Here is a 13,323-nt window from a genome sequence, read left to right as displayed (position 1 = left end):
ACCTGCCATATAGGCGTGTTACATCCTTTTCTCCCTTTTTTTTATTCTTTAAGTACAAAATTGTGGAGTGTACACTAATACAGAATATCTGCTTGAAATAGCAGAGAATAAAAATATAATACTGAAACAATCAAAAATTATATGTTTGTCAATGCTTCATTACCAAATGATTTTATAAGGTACAATGTAACTCAAAGAGAAAGTAAAAATATTCTTCAATAGCCTACCACAATGATAGCCAACTGTGGGGCCAATACAATATAAGAATTTAAGACAGAGACTTCATTTGAAGATTTGGAGATAGCAGTGTTTTTACTAGCTTAAATATTTAATACAAACACCAGTCATTTTGTGTGAAGCAATCTCATAATAAGAATATTTTAAAGCTGAAGGGAAGAGGCTATTTGAACCTGAAAATTTGTTTTAAAACATACACCTGACCTCCCTGAAGCCCTGGAATGAATCTCTGTATTTACGTCTCTGGCATTGCTGCTTTCTTTGAATCTCAACTTCATTCCTGATCATTGATGGATGTCTACCTTCAACAGAGCAAACTTCAAAGCCTTGTTTTTTCATTCTAGCCACAAATAAGCTTTATTTTAAGAAGCGGTAACTTACAGATCAGACAAACCAAGATGGCGAAAAGGTTTCTTGGACAAACTTGAGAGCTTGTTTCTGGATAAATTGCTACGGGAAAAGAGAAAGATTGCATTAATTAGGATTGCTTCTTCTTAAACTGGAGTTTGTGTCTCTTTAAATGACCAAGAACTCAAACCAGCTCTAAAAAGCCCTTACTTCTTTGACTACAGTTGGAAAGAAATGGTGCTAAGTCTCTATGGTTCGATTGGTTTCAAGCATTTGAATTTAGTCTGTATCTGAAGTCAAATACATTCAAAATCAAACTCAGCAGGGGTCAATATTTTCACTTTTAGCACTTCTGTTCATTGCAGAAAAGCAGCAGATTTAATTGTGTTTCAAAAGTATTTTGTCAAGTCCAGGTGTTAATTACATGCTCAATTTATTCATAAGTGAAATGGGTGTATCCCTTTCTTTGATGCTGCACCATACTCTGTACTCATATAAGCCCTTCTCACATGCTAGCACACATCCACGTCTGAGCCTTTTAGTTATTCTTTTCAAATTGCATGTACAATATGCACCCACATGGAAGATCAAAAGGAAAACTGTAAAATGCCTATATTGGGCTTTTTTTATGTCAATTAAGCACTTACGGTTTCCAGTGGTAATTAAGTGAAAGGTCCTCTCCCATTATGCAAAGAAATGTTCATCTGAATCAGAAATACTCCTCCCCTCCCAGGCTTACAAAATTGCTTTCTCCACCCCAACCCAAAATAATGTTGTTTTTCTATAGTCTTATCAGTCCATCAATTAAAGACAGTAAGAGCAGTAAGCTGTAAAACTGCCAGCACTACAGTGTAAATCAGTGTTCTGAGCCAAAATACCACGAGTTTTATGTGGTATTATAAAGGCGCCAAAGGGGCTTCATAGTTATAGTTGCATTACATTTAAAACCAAAGATTAGACCTTTTTTTTTTTCCTGACTAAAGAACACAGTGTTTACTTCCCAAACTTTCAGTTCTTGATTTCTGAGTACAAGATAATTTTCTGAGAAATTACAAGGACACGAGAATGTTTGTAGAATGTTCAACAAACATTCAGAAGAGAATTTTTATGAGATTTTATTTACCATACTTCTTTGTTGATTCCTTCTAGCAAACAACAGCCTGAAGTTTAGAAATTGTGTGGTTCTAATGTCAAACAACAAAATAGGTGAGCTATTATTTCTTTGTCATGTGAATTTGCCTGTCCTACGGCAGATGCAGGTGGACTCTTATCAGGTATATCAAAATTAATGTACAATTTGCACATATGACGGAAGTCATGTTTAAGTAAAAAATGTCACTATGATCTTTTCCCTAGTAAGCAGAAACTTTAAGTTTTGAGGCTGAAAGAAAAAAAGTTAAATCTTCATGTGGCCTTGAGCTTTCTCTCTAGCACTGAGGCAACATGAACCACATTAAATCTCACCATTCCATGGGCAGCTCTTCACTCGGCATGCAGGAAAACCCTTCTAGTTCTGGCACTGCTAAGCAGCACATGCCTTTCCAACAGGCAGGTGCACAGGCAGTTCACTGCTTTAGTGGGAGGCAATATATTCTAGATCACATGAGGACCAGGTTTGACTCTGGGTTCACACAAAGCAGACGATCCTGTACATCCATACCAAGAGGATCCATCCATCATACAATGGATTCCTCAGGAAAATCTCTAGCTGAAGCCATTTCATGTCGTACAAACTGTTTAACAAATCCAGTTTTGAAAAAAAAAAAAAAAAGTATCTCAATAGCTTTAGTTGTATTTTCAGACTTTTACCAGTTGTACTTGATACATACCAGAAAAAAAAACGTAAGAAGCGGTACAAAGAGTAACAGAAGTAAACCTTGTGCCCCTATTACTGGTCATGGCTTGATACATTTAGTAATTCCAAGACTGTAGTCTTTTCTTCCATGTAGTTTAGTGTCTTAAATTGACAAGTAATTCAACAGAAATTGTTCAGACACCATTATAGATTTAGCATTTTAAATAACACTTTGACAGTAAATTTACTGTTTTAGGGTTGGTTCTTTTTTTCGTAATCTGAGCACTTTATATTGATTATAAAGATACCTTCTGTGGTCTCTTTAATTCATGTTAAGTAAAAAAATCAGTACCAGGCTTATTATGGAGCAGTTAAGGACTTCACTCCACTTCCATGGAAGGAGAATATAAATTAGTTCCCCAGTTCAGCTACACACAAAAAGATCATCATGAGCAGCCCAGAGAAGGTCTGTCTCCTAAAGACTCAAAAAAAAAAAAAAAAAAAAAAAAAAAGTCCTCTGGAGTGCAGAGTCTGGCTACACCTAAAAACAGGACCAGAGTTCAGTCAAAAGCACAACTGTATTTTACATACAAATATCAAGCTCACTTCAGACTAGCTAGCCCTTATACAATTAAAGAAAAGTTGTGGCAATTCAGGCAATGCAAGAGCAGCCTGAGAAGCTGCATAAATATCCACACAGCTGGCAACACTGGTGCAGATCTTCATTGCAATGTCATTGAGCCACTATACTGCCTATAACACTCCTGGCAAGGTGAGACAAGAAGGAGAGGGAACAGACAAAAGGAAAACCAGGGAGAAGACGTGAAGAAACGGCCATTCTGCTACACTCAGTCTCCCTCCACAGGCAGCTGTATGATCTGCCTATGGCTGGAGCCAACCCTGCTTTGTGCACACTTGGGAAAATCTGCAGCTAGGTCTCAAACGGTTTCATTTGTCTGCTTTTCCTAAAATTTGCAGACATACAAACATATCTTAACACCTAGAGTTGTATGTATACATTGCACGCAAATCTATGATTCATCAATGCAATTATAGACAGTCGGGCACATAATTATTGCTCTTTTTTAACATTTTAGGAAAAAGACACTTTCTGTGAAACCTGTTTCTATGTTTTAAAGGCACTGACAGAACACAATGTATATGTGTTAAACAAGTCCATTAAAATTACCGTTAGCAGCAGATAAACTTATAAACTACTGCACTACCAAACTAGGACTGTTTAATAGCTTGTTAAATGTGACTGTTGACTAATTTGAGTCTAAGGTCAATGAGAATACCAGACTTAGATGAGCAAGACTATTAATTCCATTTAAGTAACACCTATTAAAGCATTCTCTTCCTGTTTTTTATATTATAACTCAAGTCTTTTCATCATACATAACTCTAGAAAGATATTTGGGCTACAGAAGTTTGGCCAAGAAAATAATATAATGACAAAAAAGGGCTTAGGGAAACGTGTGTTAATAAGTTCCTTACAATCTGATATTTTTATATGATTCAGAATATAAATGGTACTTTTATATCATAAAGCTCCTTAGCTATATCAAAAGACTTTTCATCTAAGAAAGAGAAAACTGCAATAGTGTCACCAGAAAAATTAAAGTTTATAGAGCTACCTCTTTCTTTAGGAAAATGTTTGTAGTTTTTGTTTTCTTTATAGGAAATAACATACTACTGTTTTAAAATAAAGTGCAAGACTTCTCAAAGACCTGTACAGGTTACTCTTGCAAAGTAAAATGATTGCAGATCTTAATAGTCTTCACTGTCCCAACCAAAATGGGGGCTACGCCTCATTCTCAGTGCTGTCAACAGAAGTTTTAAGGCTGATGACAACAAGCACTTATTCACTGGGGCTTTTACAAACATTTTAGTGTGCATCATGACATCCCAGAGAAAATAAACTAATGATTTTTTTGCAGGGATAATAGATCAGCCTCAATAAAAAATGTCTGCACACTTACTGCTTTGTCACGTGTATATAAAGCAGGTGGTAAAGAAATCCTGTGGTGTTGTCACTTAATATTTTCCGTCTTATCAGGACTTATCTTGTTTCTGCTAACATTACTAATTTCCCACCAAAACAGAAAATAATATGAGACTGAATAAGTTCCTGGTTCACAATGTAATCATTCTGAATCAGGATTCCACATACATCACTCTAACAGATATCAGTCAGCCTAATTTTTTTCCAACAGGCAGTTCCATGATCTAATAAATTGTGATTACCAATAGAAATGCATTCCATGTTTGCCTGTGTGAAGAGCTGAAGCTCTTCCTGTGTCTGAAGCATTGTAAAGACACCTTGTTCACATGCCTTCTCCATTACCTTTTGCAGTACCTACTTGCCCATACAGCTGGGAAGGTCTTTGAAACATCCATCTCCCTTGCTGCAAATTAAACTCATTATTTATCATCCTACACTCATGGTCATGGAGCAAACTGATTGCTCTGTTCATCATAATCACTCTCTTTTTAAAGATATGAAGATGTATATTCCCTTACAATCTTCTCCTATTGTACTGAACATGCTCTGTTTCTTAGTTTTCTTAAATGATTTGCTTTACAAAGTCCTCTGCTGCTCTTCCCTGTAATATCTTTCTAGACAGGTAGATTTAGTGTCCTAATCTCTACACAGTATTTGGATACATGCCTTCCCAGCAGCTAAAGTAATGGGAAAAATCTAACAAAAAATTCCTTTTGATCCCAGACTGTTCTGGTGCATAAAGCTGAGATTCTGTCCCAGCATAGCCACTAAACCTTTGTCTGCAGCTGTACCTCTTGGCCAGTAAGTTTTCATTCCATATTTCCTCAGTCAGTGCACATGCATTTGGCTTTATGGAATTTTATCTTTTACAATCATAATCCACTGAGTAATTGTCACACAACTAAACAAACGAATTTGCTCCTGGAAGATATTTCTTTATATCACCAACTGATTATAGTAAAAGCTCTTTACTTTATTCATGACTCTATGAAGTAATATGTAAGCGTCATAGGCCAGCAATGTCTGTTTCACTCTCTTCTACTGACTGTTCCACATTAAGGGCAGCAATTACTGTTTAGGCAGATACAGATATTCACATCCACTTCCCTCCATAAATTAATTGCTATTCTTTGGAAAACACAGGTGCAGAAAGTGATTCTATTTTATTAACAAAGCCCTGAGCTCAGTTCAAAAGTCCTTCCATATAACAAGGAAGCATCTTGGAAGCCTGAGGCTTGGCCTTATGTCGTCTTGATCTCATTAGGACCTAACAAAAACAAAGGTTTAAGTAAATGCTAAACATATCTAACGAAGATGGATTGACTGAAATATACATTTGCATATTTGGCTAAAACAGACTACCCATGAGGAACTGAGTCCTACACATGATCTCAACATCTTGTAGGACCAGATCCACAAAATGTAAGTAGCAAAGTGAACTACTCTGTGTCTGTCTCACCAAACAGAACTACAGTCCTTCAGGGACATCTACTTACACACACATACAAAGACAAAAAAAAAAATCTTTCTTTTTAGGTGATCATTTTTCTCTGTAGTTTTATATATTAAAAAAAAAAAAGCCGAATTCAGCCTTTGCCAAATCTGAAGTGTAAGTAAACTAGAAAAACACAGTTGAAAAGCTGCACAGACACCAGCTCTGTTTCCTGAACTGCAAATTGCAGTTGGCTGTGAAAGTAACCTCATTCTTATATTCTGCTTTAGATGTACTTGTTCAGATCATGAGTGAACTTCTGAAGTGAATCTTCTGTCACTTACAGGACTTAAGCGCACAGTCTCTGAGCATACACGCTGGTCAAGTCACACTTGAAGATATGCCCCATGCATGCACTTACTGCACTGCAGCTGCTAAAACACAAAACACATTCAGCCCATTGAATCAGACTAAAACCAGTCAAACCCACATCACTGAGTGTGATGCATTTAATGTGGACATCATGCCCTCAGCACTACTTCAGTTCAGGACATTGCTATGCTGCTCCCCAAAAAAGACACAGCCAGAGACCTTTGTTAGTGACAGGATAATGAGCTAGACAGTCTTTTTACCAGCCCACATTATGTTCTTGTGATCTGCCAGTTCCTTATCATACATGTCGAATGCTCTGCCAGTTCCTTACCCTATTTGAGGTTGATTAATGACAGAAGGCCATTATAAGTCTGTTTTGTTAAAACATTTTATATTAAGGAAATGGTAAAAGAGAGAAAAAAATTAACAAGAGTTGGGCACTTTTGATTTAAAATGTAGATGCTCTCCTTACTCACATGTATTGTAGGTTGACGTTTTTCGTAAATGCCTGACGGGACACAAACCGTAAGCCTGAATTCACCACAGTCCTATAAAAATAGATAAAACTGTTAGAACAGTTTGTTTACAATACATTGCTAAGAATAATGACAATAATGGCAAAAATAAGAATGTGGATGAAATCTCTACATGGATGAACTGTAATGTCTACAATTGTCCTTTGTAACATATAAAGTCAGACCCACTCTCTGAGGGGGTCCCTACATTCTTCTGTCAGAGAAATAAAGAAGAAATAGCCTTAAAAAATATTTACTCTGTGTACTTACAGATTTTTAAGTCCAACATAAAATCCAACTTCATTGTCATTAATGCTTTCTAATTTTTGCTGGTTTGCGATGTAACTGTTGAAAAAGCAAGACAGGAAAAGTATGAAAATGGTTCCTTCCATGGCTTTGATTGTTCAGGGGGCAAGCACTGAAGCCTGAAATGTGGCAGCGGTTGCTCCCCTGTCACAACTGACACTAAGCTCTAACCGGAGCATCTGCAATGCAAAAGTGATCCTTAAAATCTTCTCCATCATTTAAATGGTACTTTGTGGGACAGGGCTGAAGGAGAAAGAGTTGAGTTTTACACAGGGGAAATGAAGCTTTGCTCATCGAGGAAGGAAGTCACCCTGAAGACACAGTAAAAAAAGCTGCATTACCATGCTACTGTTTTCCATGACACTGCTTCCCTACATCATGGATTTTACAACAGCAAGAGTCAGTCTTAATGGTGGCAGTGGAGTTACTCCCACTTACATTTGGGGTGGACTGCCCTTCTCTCATGTTGTTAGCCTAATTACTTGTTAAACTGATTTCCTCTCAGCACCAAAGCAGTCTGAGTTCTATTTACAAGGTGTAGCAATAGGAAAACAAAGACAATGGCAGATGCACTTCATGGAACTACATATGCAAGTGGAATTTAAGAGAAGAGAAACTATCATAGTAGAACAAAGCACTGTGAATCCACTCACATAAAAAGAATATCCTTTGGGCCTAAGCCCAAAAAGGATGTGGGCATGCAGGCTGGTCCTTTGCATTATTACCATGTGAGATCTACGAATGAGCAGTGGCATCCTGTGGAGTGGAAATTAAAAAGTTGCATGGGGAATGATATAATCTGTTACCTCTACTGCAGCAAGAAAAACAAAATTCACAGTGCAAATCATGCTGTCTAGGAAGAAGGAATAAGCAGAAACTGCAACTCAGCTAAACATTATTGGCTGAAAAGTAAGCTTGATGTAAGAAATCACCTTGCTAAAGAGTCCATGCATTTCAATAGATAACTCCAGTCACAAACGTAGAGATGCACTTGTACTTTCAGAAGCATCCAGAAATAATCAAGCCACAGGTTTTCCTAAAAAGGGGGAGTTTTCTTTGCTAGAATAAAACTTGTTTTCACTCTAAGCATTTATCATATTCAAAGAGAATTCTGGTGAATTAGAAAGGAAGGTGGATTGCTTTCCCACAAAAAAACTAATGTATTTCAACTAGTACATAAAAGAAACTGTGTGGCCACATCCCAACAGAAGATTGAGAATCCCAAGAGCTGGGCTGGGCCAATTCCAAGTTGCAAAGGTGACTTGGGCTACACTCTCTCCAAGTGCCAGGAAAAGCAAAAAAATTTCCCCGACTGGCATACATTGTCTCTTGAGAAAAGAAAAGCAATAAAAAGTCAATGCATGACACTGGACAAAACACATTACCCCTGCATCGTATGACACTGACAGCTCTGCAGATCTTCATAGGATAAGAATAAGAGCCATCACAGGACAATGACTTACTTTGAATTTAGTACGTACTTCCTTTGAATTTTAAAAGCAATCTGATCTCTTAGGGTTTATTAATCTATTTTTTTATTGTTATTGGGTGGTAAATTTATGTATTTTGCCAACCAAAGTAGTTTATTAAAGACTATCCCACCCAAGAGTCCTGCATGTGGATGAATTTGCTGCATCTGAACCTGACCCAAAGAACAGCTCATTGTTTAATTATAATCTTCTCTGTCGCTTGGATCTTATCACACTAAAATGCAGCTATTCAAGAGTCAACAAAGATATCTTCTTCATCCTGTCTTCAGTGTTCAACCGATAAGAACCCTGATGAGATGGATATAGGAAAAACACAAATGAGCTGGAATAAGGGAAAATTGACAGAGAAACACAGGGAGAAGAGACTCAGAAAAGTAAAAGAAAATGAACTGAGAAACCAGTTGCACTACCTGAAGATTAAGCCATTGGAAGAGTTCTGACATACACTGCCATAACACAGATCCATTACTTAAACACAGTTATTACACATCGAAATCTGACATTGCAATTTTAATCATAAAAACATTTACCCAGAACCTCCCACTACAGTGGAGGAGCTACAGAACTTTGATATAACTTACAGTGTCACATAAAAATATATTAGTGTATTACATTCTGTGGTAAACCTCAGCCAGTGTAAAACAGCTCAGCTCTGCTGAAGTCAATGAAGCTACCAACACAGCTTACATCAAATGAAGATCTGAGCACGATCACAGAATCTAAAAAAAAAAAAAAAAAAAAAGATCACATCTGGGAGGAAGAAACAACATAAATGTATAGTATTTTCTCTTTTCTATCTTTCTCTTATTGCGACCCTTAAAAGAAAAAAATAAGGGGGGGGGGGGGGGGTGTGCAACAGACAACCATACTTTTCTCTGAGATGGTTGCAGTGAATGTGGTGAATTATGGTGAATGTGGTGGATGATTTAAGATGCCACCTTCTCACTAACTGAAAAGACCAAAGAACCAAAAAGGACCATCAATTATCCATAACTGCACTTCAGGTAGGAACACAGAACACTGGGTTACCCAGTTACATCCAGCTGAGTGTAACTAGCTCAGAACAATAGCTGCTATGCAATACATTTGTTAAACGCTCTCAGTCCAGAATATGACAGTAAAGAATATTTCACACATTTGAAAATCCTTGCAGAAAGAATGGACAGATGTAATTTACCATGAGCAGGTTCTCTTATGCTTCCTTACTTGCTTAACAAGCCTGTTTTAAGTTAAGCCTTTGCAGCTATTTCATAGCAGTAAGAAAGGAAAAAGTACAGTGACTAACTCTACACTTTCAGGGGAAGTTGTTCTTCTGTTTAATTTAGAGGCAGATTTGAAATAAAACCTCTTCCCTAACTGAATTCTATTTTTACCTTCTTCACAACTACTCTACCTTGATGTTACTTATCATCAAACATTAATACTCTAAAAGCTCTGACTTGCAGTGGGCGACGCTGAGAAATGTAATTTGCCTGCCTGCCCTTAAGAACATCCACCCTGTTCTTTAACTGAAGGTTTTATCGTAGCACAGAAGAAAAACATCCTGACTCATGGCTGGCTGAAGTCACATGAGGGGCTTGGAAGCTCCCCCTGTGCACCACAGAAAAGTGCAGCACCGCCAAAACCTGGCTGGATAACATCCAATCAGATCACACACAGCAGCTCACAAATACCAATTACTACCTCAAACCAAACCCTCAGCTGTCTACAATACTATTCACTTGATTATGCTATAGCATTCTGTCTCTCCTTCAGTGAGTCATCAGTAAACAGTATTTGTTTTTAGACCATCAATTTCATCTCCTCTTTGTAAACTACTGATTAATTCTAATAAAGGCATTCAGAATCATACACCTACTGACTGCACACTGCAATCTATAATAACATGTTCATCTCAGCGTACTTCAACAGCTATTGAACAATGCCACGCACTCATGCTTCACGGTTTCTGTAACATTATTGAAAGGATAATTTAAAATCTCATTGTGAAAGAGTTAACTCTTCCATGTTCTTTTTTAAGAGGGTGGTCTTCTCTTCTGCTCCTTACATATGTGAAAGACTGTAGATTAAGTTTGTACAAAGCCGGAAAAGCAACCCCACTGAACTATGAGAGCATAAAAAGAAAGCATATTCTGCACTTTAGAACAACTGAGCTTCTTTCGTGCTTTAAAACCTCAAAAAAGTATCTCACTCTAACTTTCAAATGTCTTTCAAAACATTCTTCCTTAACCTAAAAAAAAAAAAAAAAAAAAGGTCAGCAGAATTCTGTGTCCCTATCTTATCTAATTTACCCTATTTCCTCTTTACTAATGTACATTAACGTACACTCTTTCATTTGGAGCTACAAGTTCATGCTGGAAAAATTTACTGCACCCTAGTCTTGACAACATAGATGCAAGCAAACATTGTAATTCAGCTCCAGAAGTATTTCTGTTGCCAGAAAGCTCCCTTTATGGGAAACATATTTTCTTAACACTCTAAAAAATAAATCAATTATATGTTTACTGCTGGTTCATACAGCTGGGGAAAAAAATTTTGAAAAAAAAAATTGAAAATTAATAAACATTCCCTAGTGAAATGAAATGTTTCTGAGCTTTGGGAAAACTTTATACTCTGAGTTATTTTTTCACTAAATCTTTAGGGAGAAGGCAGCACACTCCAAACATCGAACTGCCAGTAGATGAATTACCATTTAATGACAGGTCACGTATGTCCCTAGTATACACTACTGTGAGAGCTGTATGTAACATCCACAATTAAACACTGCAAAGTTCCCTAGTGCTGTATTTTCTTACAAAATCAAATGTCAAACCAAGTTCATCAAAAGGCAAGCTAAAACTTACAGACATTTTTGGCACACCTGGGCTGATTTATGGTTATGCATCAAAATCATGCAAAATTTTGTAAGCTTGACACAATACTTGATGAAACTTGGCAGATTCAAATGGGTTTCATTTGCAGCCCCTCTCAAACCAAACTTAAAATAATGCTCGAGGGGTGTGAACTCGCATAGTTTGAAAATGAAGCATAGAGCTATACAATGCTGCATATCAGGAATGCCAGGTTTCAGACAGATGTAGGGACCAATGACATAATCTCTACTCAAGCAAGAAATCTTTATATGTAGGACCACACTCCCCCTAGGAGAGAAACTCTAACAGCATTCAATGAGTGTAATACAGACACCTACAAGAAGAAATTTCTCTACAGATACACAGGCTCAATCTTATTCCAATTATTTATACTGTATTGCTGTCCTCATCTGGTATCATCTGTGCCAGATTTCATTAGGCCAATATCAAGAAACAGAACTTTGACAGCTGAAAAAGTGTGTCCTAACTCAGGAAAGAGGCACAGCATCCAATTGGCACCATGGACTTACAAAGAATTCAGCAGTTGTACAAACAGGTGCTCGACTCCTTGCCTCTTTGGTGTCTCCTGACAAATTGTGAGCAAGTACTGTTCTTTTTGTTGTTGTTATTGTTGTTGTTTTTACTGTGAATCACCCTGTATACCACAAAGAGTGGAAAATCAATTGTGACTATCCCAGGTTCCTTAAGTCATCCTTTAGGGTAATTTTTGGTCTCATCTAGAGTATTTGGCCATTAGCCAGAGAAGACTAAATCATAAAATCATAGAATATCCCAAGTAGGAAGGGACCAATAAGGATCATCAAGTCCCACTCCTGGCACCACACAGGTCTACCCAAATATTCAGACCATATGACTAAGAGCACAGTCCAAACACTTCTTAAACTCTGGCAGGCTCGGTGCTGTGACCACTGCCCTGGGGAGCCTGTCCCAGTGCCTGACCACCCTCTCCGTGGGTGGAACCTACGGAGGTTCCCTAGTACCCAGCCTGACCCTCCCCTGTCCCAGCTCCATGCCGTTCCCTCGGGTCCTGTCGCTGTCCCCAGAGAGCAGAGCTCAACACCTGCCCCTCCGCTCCCCTCGTGAGGGAGCTGCAGGCCGCCATGAGACCTCCCCTCAGCTTCCTCTGCTCTGGGCTGAGCAAACCAAGGCACCTCAGATGCTCCTCATATGTCTTCCCGTCTAGGCCCTTCACCATCTTAGTAGCCCTAAAGGAGGTTGCTCTCCACATGCCAGCACAGGCACTCTAGAACTGACAGAATTAACTCTGGGATCTTCCTTGGCAGTCACTGGAACACACATTTTTTGAGAGGCATACACACAAACTCTTCACTCCACATATCCCACATTCAGATAACACACTGTTCGGGGCTATCTGAACTAGATGTCTCATGGCGAAGGTCAGTGAGAACAGTTAGCTTGAAGAATTCCTTGTTCTGGACATGTGGCTGCACCACCTGCCAGGAGACAGCGGCACTCACACATTTGCTCCATGCCAAAATACTATGATTATCCAATCAGTAGTATCCAACAGGTAGCAAGCAGTTGCCATTGGGAATTACTTCTCCAATCTCTCCTGATATCCTGAACAATTAGTGTCATTTCACCAACTTAAAGTAGGAGAAAGGAAGAAGACGGTGGTGATCTCAGTCTGGTTCTGGTGCTGCAGGGGCGGATCCATACTCTTGCTTATGACTACAACTGCTTGGGAAATGGAAAACCCACAGTTTACCAGCCAGCCTTCGTTCACTCTTTACAGAATGCAAACATGAAGGCAAAAGTAAAAATAAATGAATATGTCTGCAATGCAGAGTTTAAGGAAACAGTTACTATATTTAGAGGCAAGGAAAATGAAACGTAATGCACCCTTGGGCTTACTTATGTCTCTGGTTTGGCTTCAAGGTGTTTGTTTTCTTCTCTTCAAAATAGCACACTACCAAATCTAGCCAACTC

The 13,323-nt window shown here is 38.2% G+C and overlaps 1 protein-coding gene across 3 annotated transcripts in view; it reads right to left on the bottom strand.

Moving 5' to 3' along the window:
- The window catches only part of NTRK2 (neurotrophic receptor tyrosine kinase 2), a 172,273-nt gene that overhangs the window by 147,158 nt on the left and 11,792 nt on the right, over window positions 1-13,323 (bottom strand). For all 3 annotated transcript variants that reach the window (XM_080574841.1, XM_080574842.1, XM_080574843.1), the window contains exons 2-4: window positions 6,975-7,049; window positions 6,666-6,737; window positions 619-687 (exon numbers count right to left, since the gene is read on the bottom strand). In XM_080574841.1, coding sequence (XP_080430967.1) covers window positions 619-687; window positions 6,666-6,737; window positions 6,975-7,049 — 216 coding nt within the window. The remainder of the gene's footprint in view (window positions 1-618; window positions 688-6,665; window positions 6,738-6,974; window positions 7,050-13,323) is intronic.

Source organism: Anser brachyrhynchus (genome assembly GCF_964034855.1).
Source record: "Anser brachyrhynchus genome assembly, chromosome: Z".
Classification (NCBI taxonomy): Eukaryota; Metazoa; Chordata; class Aves; order Anseriformes; family Anatidae; genus Anser; species Anser brachyrhynchus.
This window is presented reverse-complemented; position numbering and strand designations above follow the sequence as displayed.